Below are 7,270 nucleotides of genomic sequence, written 5' to 3' on the forward strand. Positions count from 1 at the left end.
TTGGGGGATCTCCGCAGCTATGATAGAAGACTTTTGCCACAGTTCGTACTACCGTATGGTTCGTGGGAGCAGTTGCCAGCAACTATACCATTCCCCTCAACAGGGAGGCCTGATGCGTAACAGGGATTAGTACCGAAAGTGCCATGCAGAAAAAAGAAAACATTTAGATGTTCCCCCACAAAACACTGTGCAAAACTTCAGCCCTTCTCTCCTCCCACACAGTGCTGACTTATCAGGAGCTGCCCTCCGGTGGTGCCACGACCAGCCGCTGGCCGCATCCCTGCGTTAAGAAAAATGCAACATCTCCATCCGTCTAGCGGAAAATTGCTTTAGAGCAAAAGGAATGCGTCCGCCTTTTGCACATCCCACCTTAAATTTTGGCCTTGCACATTTTGTTGACAGTTGCTCTGTACTCTATATGGGGGGCCCATATCTATACCTCAGCGTGCTATCACAGAAAGCGGGGGCCAATTCTAGCCTGACGTTTGAACCAATTTGTCGCTGGCTGCCGACGGACGTACAAGTTACTGTTCAAGTCCAAGTTACTGTTCAAGTGTTAGTGCGTGCACCGAAAAGCGGGCTCGGGGAAGCTTGCATTTGTAGTAGCCCTGCGGTAGGAATTGGAACAAGGAGCGCAGCAACTCATGACCGGTCGCTTTTCCTCCCCAGCAGCCCCACGCACTTGTGCCCGTGTGCCCAGGGCGCGTGGCGGCTGTTTGGGAGGCCAGCTAAAGCTTGCTTGCTTCGTGAGACCTTGCTGTGCGTGCGTGTTTGAATGTATGCTGTCTACTGTAAGCCATCTAAATGTACCACAGTTGTTTACGGCGTTAGTGCATGTATCGCAAAGGAGCCCGACGATGGCTTGCAACGTGATCTGCAATAGAAAGTGTTGCAAACCAAGAGGGGCGCCCCCTCTTCCCGCATGCCCAAGGACCTGTGCCGCCGTTTTCATACAAATACCATTACTTTTGGTAATTGTTCTACAAATATTTTACTACTTGAAAGAACAGTAGGAAGTACTCCTGCTCTATGTACTATAAGCCTTGCTACCAGTGGATTTGCTGCTCCTTGCAGATGCATTTGTTTTCCCCTGGACCAAGCAGCAGCGCACTTAGTCCTCGGCTAGCTCCCTCCAGGACTGAAACACTCAAGTTCGACAGAAACGCAGACTGGGAGATGCAACTTGCATTGTCCGCCTGGCGTCCCTTCAACGCAAAAAACAGTCTAATGACAAGGCTAGTCGCTCGTCCAACAATGCAGCCAGTTTGCGCCTTGACGCTGCGTAGCGCGCGGAGCGACGTGGGATGAGCTGCCTGGCATTTCTCGTTCACGCTTTTCTGTAAGCGGTGCATACGAAAATGCATGGCCACTTCGGCCAAATGGTCCAGGGAATACAGAAATATGCGTAAAGTATGCGTCAGCGCACCAAACAGATGGATCCTCAGCGTTACACCCAAAGAAGCCCAACCAACTGCAAGGAGCCCAGTGGAAGAAATAGGTGCTTCTTTTGGTGTAAGCAGCTCGTGCTATTCCCACAAGCACCGTGCAAGGTCACGTGCGCATAGAATTAACTCGGCTGATTCCGCTGCAAACGAAGCTCCTCCGCCCCAGCAGCCTCCGCCACCCACCTGTGTATAGTGTTTCTCGTCAGATGTAATTTACTTGCTAAGGCGTAGACAACTGGGTGGAAGGATGCTTCGGCTTCAGCTGCTGATTCAACTGTTGCAGGAGGTGCAGAACGCCGCGTGGACTGATGGCTCCGCACAAGTGCGACCAGTGATGAGCGGATATATTTTGATGGAAGGTCTTCCGTGTTAGCATCAGTGTCCGTTAGCGCTTGCTCTAGCTTTCGCATGATCTCCTTCTCCGTCTGCTGCAATGGCATTGTTAGCGACGATTGTTTCGAATGCTGCTGTTTTGGGACACTACGTGCAGATATAACCCCAGCAGAGAGGCAACGGCAGGCATTCAACATCAAAGTTAACGAGGGCAGATGATTAGCGATGGCAGCACAGCCCATCATTGTGGCAATACTGTTCGCTAATAGGTTGCAAAACTGCAAAGCACTCTGCTGCTGTTGCTGCTGCCAGGCATATATGGACCTTGAAGGTGTGGATTCTCTTTGCACATCATTGACTAGCGCTTGGAACACAACTGAATATAGGTATGCTGCTTGGGGCAGCAGATGCGCGAGGCGCCTCTGCGGATTATCTTCTGCCCGATGCTGAGTTAGAATATGGTCAAGCGATGCTGCATCTGTTGCCGCTTGCCGCCAGAGAGCAACGAAACGAGGACTCCTGAAGAGGAAAACCGAAACTGCAAAGTTCTGCGCTATACACAAGCCTCAGCCACCAGCAACACCAGCAGGGGCCGAAATACTGTCGATAGGCTTATTGGCTTTCTAACCTTACCTGAAGGCCATCTCCAGAGAAATCAAAAGTTCTACCCGAATCACCGCTAAGTCCGGAGTGGGCGGGCGTGGATTCCTTCGTCTAGCTGAATGTGCATAGTTCACGGGTTCGTCTAAACGCAAACCAAGCGTCTGCAACGCGGCAGCTGCAGCGGCGCAGCAAGCACTTAGGTCTTTTGCTGCTGCCTTGGTCCCTGTTGCTACGCATGAGGATTCTGCGCACAGGAAGGGCAGCTGCAACACAAAAGGTCTTGCGATTCTCAGAGTTAATATCTTCATGTTTGCTGCAGCACACAGAGCGCCAGCTGCGGCATGCAGCAGACGACTCCTGTGCTGTTCATCCTTTCTTGCCCGTGCGGGCTTCGGTGTGGCAGCTGATTGAATTGAATCCCCTGGGCAAATCATTGGAACTGACTGAAACGCTGGAGGTTGCTCTGATGTTGACGTTATACCAATCGCTTGAACTGTTGGTGGATTTGCTGTTCCTGCCGTTACAGTCGCAGTAGATGCGCCAACTGATGGAGAATCAATCCCCCCCGGCAAGTGCAGTCGCTGCTGATGCCGCTGCAAAAGAGCTTGCGCTTGGCGTGCACATTTCATCTTCTTGTCGTGCTGCTGTTTGACTTGTTTCTTCAGAGAGGAAGGCGCATCCTTTGGCAAAACGGGAGGAAGCAACGGACCAGTGTCCATCAGCAGTGCCTGGGTGCCAGCAGTATCGGCAAATGAAATGCCAAAAGGGAAAATTTGATGCGAAGGGAGTTGCAACTGCGGCTGAGGCGGCAACTGCGCATTTCCAGAAGAGTCAGTCCTTGCAGATGCCGTAGCCTCCGCACCAATGCTTGGCGGATATTGGCGTGAGAACAAAGACACCAGCTGGAATGGCTGTAGAAAAGCCCGCCGACAGCAAGCCCAGCGTCGCATCGAATCAGCAGCGCACTGAAAAAGGACAGCAGACATCAACACCAGATGGTCACATATGTTTTCCCGTCACTAGATTCGACCCTGATTATCCATTGTTTTGATACACATACAATTTGAATCAGGCTCGCTTATGTACAACATTGCCTGAGCTAAAGGCTAGGTAGTACTGAAGGTATGCCTCTATCCTTCTGCTTAGAGGATGGGCGAATGACAGTAATTTCCCAGAAATGACAACATATAAGGTAAAGTCTACACGATACTTCAGTAGCAGCACTTACCTTTCCGTATACAATGTTCCTTCTCCTTCCACTCGAAACGGGTACGGCAGTGATGGAGTGTGTTGCAGTTCCAGGTGATACTCTAGCAGCCCTACTTCGATCACCCGCTCTCTGTTGCCAGCCGCTCGACGGTGTTGATTCTGCTGCTGAAGGTCTTGGAGTTACGGTGACTGCAGCTCTCATCTTCATTGCAAGACGACGCAAATGGCGGCGCCGAAGCCGACACAGACCAGGGGGTCCTCTGGAACCCCAAATGCGATAAAGGCGTGCAAAGCGTACCTATCACACACAACGAAGGAATCAAGTACCCTCTTTCCCTTCTTTTCGAGCCGAAAATACTATTCATAAACGTGTTTCTCTAAACGCGAAACGCTACTGTATTTTCTGCAATGCTGAAGAGTAAAACTTGAGAATGCATTATGTAGTTAACAGAGATGCAAGGGAGGGAAGGCTGGAGGCAAATGTGGGTGGCAGATGTCGGTTCACAAAGCCATACATTTAGGAGAAACGACAGTTTTAAGTGGGAAGGAAAATGCAGTTGCACTTTTATTTAATGGGGACGCGGTTTAAGAAGGATAAAGGAGAAGCCGTCACCAAGTTGGAATGCGACACACAGAGAATGCAGTCAGTAAAAACTCAACAGTCGCGCTTACCTCTCTCTTTGTAACTGTTCGAGCAACCTCTGCTCCTGCAGGCACAAATCCGTTTACCGTACGGCGTCTCTTTCGAGCGAGCCGGTTGCGAGTGTGGGGCCTCTCTCTGGATGTGCCAAGGTCTATGGCTTTTCTGAATTGAGACACGAATGTGCTCCAGGGTAAAGTTACGAATTGCAAAGCCCTGTGCAGTCCTTGCTCCTTCAGCCTCCTTATCGTGTCTTGGTCAGATGGGACTCCGTGTGATCCGGAAGGTTGCGATTTGCCCCTAGACGATACAGTTTCATTGAGCAGTTCTGCCCCCCCTGTGCGATTGTCTTCGCCGCCATGTCTACGAGAAGCTTCGGGCGCCGGTCCTGAAAAGCTGGCTCTTCTGGTTTTGCCCCAGCGCGGAAGTAAGGCATCTGCTGCAGTGATCGCGGCTGAAGCAAATTCTGCCCAGCTCTCGTGCAGCTCATGGGTGCCTATCGGCGTGCCGCGGCGCCTCCTCACTGTAGCCTCATTAGCTGTCAACGCTGCTGGATCTCCTGCCGACGCAACCGTAGAAAATGATACTTCCGAAGTGGAAGCTACCACAGTAGTTGCAGCCACTTCGTTCGCTGCCTCAGCCACATGATGTACTGATTCGGCACAAGTTACAAGTGGAAAGCCTGCTGAATTTTCTGTTACAGGGACAGGGCAGCTGCCACGTAGCCGACTATCACTCTCCGGCTCCAAGAGATGCTGCATGCGCTGCTGCCCATAGTTCGCAGTGGCCGCTGAAACGGATGCAAGTAGCCTAGACAACAGCTCCGGATCTTTGTAATGCTGTATATGGGACAGGTGTTGCAGCAAAGCAGCAGCAAGAAACGGATCTATGCTGACGCCTACACTGCACGGAATGTCTGCGCCGCGAACAGTGAGTGCTACCGCAGCTGCCCCAGCCCTTGATTGCAGAGAAATTGTCGACCTGCGTGGCGCTGCCGTCAGTCCTGAAACTCCTGGTGAGTCTGCTGACTTGAAACACCGACTGTTCCCCGAGAGTCCATCACTAGGAACCAAACGATCAAGTGCATCCTTGGGCATCTCGACTTGTTCGAGCAGGTGTGTCGTTTCAATATCATCTTTGCGAGTATGACGATCGAAGGCAAGTGGAGGGGGGAGGTGTGCATCAGGAGGGAGCCGCTCGACGGGTTGCAGCTCATTAAGACTAAATGGCCTTCGTGCTTGTGCTTCTGCTTCTGACCCTAGTGACGGTTCCTGCTCTTTTTGGTGCTGCATTTGTCCGAGATTGTGCTGACGAGAAGCAATATATGCTTCTGTCGCTGTTAAGGCTGGAGTTTTTGCCGCCGCCGTCGGCATTGTTGCGGATACAGCAGAGAGTTGGCTGACAAACCGGGGTGACGGGCGGGGGTACTGTTGGCGGCGTTCCTGACGTTTCTGGCGATGATGAGGCGCTGCAACGTACATCGCACACCTTCGGATCAAGCACAATGCTATTGGGAACAGCAGCAAACAGAACCTGCTGCACTGAAGCCGCCAACTACAATAGCTGCCTTAAAAACGCAGTCGATGGATCTTACATGCGATTTGTTTGTTGAGCAAGAAAGTTGAAAGGGATGAGAGAAGGGAACGGTGACGGTAAAGCAAAATGTCAAAGCTCAACAGGCAGCCTGACAACTGTGAAGGACAAGCACAATACCAATGGCAGCGCCAGCGCAAACCCTCAGCAGCAGCAATGCCGGGGAGTCCAGCAAACCTGGTTCACTATGATCAAAAAAGAAAACGATGCACCTTCTGGACCTCTAACACCGGCCGACACAGTAAGCGGCACCACAAGCTTGGCAAGCACACGGATGCATGGCGGTGTAGCAGATAAAAACCCATCAGATGAAGCGTATCAAAAATGCAAAGTGAAAAACAAGCTATACAAAGCGTTATAGACAAGCTGCTACGCCAGAGACATCACGAAGATGAGGCGTCGCGATGTCTGTGGACAGCATGAGCGAACCCGTAATCAGTGGCACAGCAAGTGACGAAGTGACTCAGACTAGGTTCGGCAGCGTTACCAAGTTCGGTGTATAAAGATGAAGACTGTGCTGTACAGCAAGCCCCAGTTTGTTCAGCGCGGAGGTCGGCCGGTGCTTCATCTTTGCTAGAAGACTGCAGAGAATCAAACAACAAGGAGAAAGAGCTCCACAAGAGGGTCACCACTCAGACAGAGAAACCCTTGACGTGAAGGGTATTTTATATACGAGTCCAGAGTTTTCGACGAATAGTGCAGCGCACTGAGCGTCGGGATCCATAACATCTTTACAGGATGTGCAAGTGATAGGGGAAGAGCAAGGAAAACCAAAATCAGACAGAAATACGGTGTGGGGCACAAGGCCGTGCAGGAAAACGCGGTGACGCGGGTTACTTGAGTGTTGCCGAGACTTCCGTTGGCGTCATCGCTGCCCAGTGAAGCTCTACCTCTCTCTCTAAGGCCTACAGAAAGAGAACCACGCAATGCAGATGCTCGCAAAACATATTTGCCTATTAGACTGTGCATCTCCTACAACTACATTATCATTGACATCTATCCCGCTGCCAGTGTGTACTCAGAAGCTAACGACTTGCGCTCCAATGTCAGGCTACTGCTGGGGATGCGGGAAACGCAAGTCGCTGCTCAAGGTAGCCCATCAGGGACTGACCCAGCAGAAGGCCGAAGGCACCTGCTTGAGGTTTGCTGCTACAAGGCTGTTCCCTAAATGAAGAAGCGCAGATAGAGAGGAGGGGGAGGCCAGCCGTTCCTGCTGCCGCCGCAGCATGTCTTGATGATACTGCAACTTTACATGATCCGGCATTTGCGCTTGCCCGTTATGCAGTGCTGACACTGGGAAGAGAGGCTCCTGCTGCAAGAGCAATACCGATGAAGCCCCTCCTAGGTGCTCGTACACTGCAGCGCTGAGGCGTTCTGCTGTTTTTCTGAAGTCAAAGCATCAACAGTACCAGCAAAAATGCAAAACGGTGAGGGGTGAAAGTCTGCC

At 51.6% G+C, this 7,270-nt stretch overlaps 1 protein-coding gene across 1 annotated transcript; it reads right to left on the reverse strand.

The window, feature by feature from the left end:
• Nucleotides 1-1,567: 1,567 nt before the first annotated feature.
• Nucleotides 1,568-7,087, reverse strand: EMH_0055110 (uncharacterized protein; the record flags this gene model as incomplete). Its single annotated transcript, XM_038022446.1, has 7 exons — nt 1,568-2,297; nt 2,412-3,346; nt 4,263-5,698; nt 5,825-5,921; nt 6,311-6,404; nt 6,661-6,728; nt 6,956-7,087. The coding sequence occupies 7 exons, from the start codon at nt 7,085-7,087 to the stop codon at nt 1,568-1,570; spliced, it is 3,492 nt and encodes a 1,163-aa protein (XP_037878300.1).
• Nucleotides 7,088-7,270: the final 183 nt, after the last annotated feature.

This window comes from Eimeria mitis, genomic scaffold (assembly GCF_000499745.2).
Source record: "Eimeria mitis Houghton genomic scaffold, Emh_scaff2524, whole genome shotgun sequence".
Classification (NCBI taxonomy): Eukaryota; Apicomplexa; class Conoidasida; order Eucoccidiorida; family Eimeriidae; genus Eimeria; species Eimeria mitis.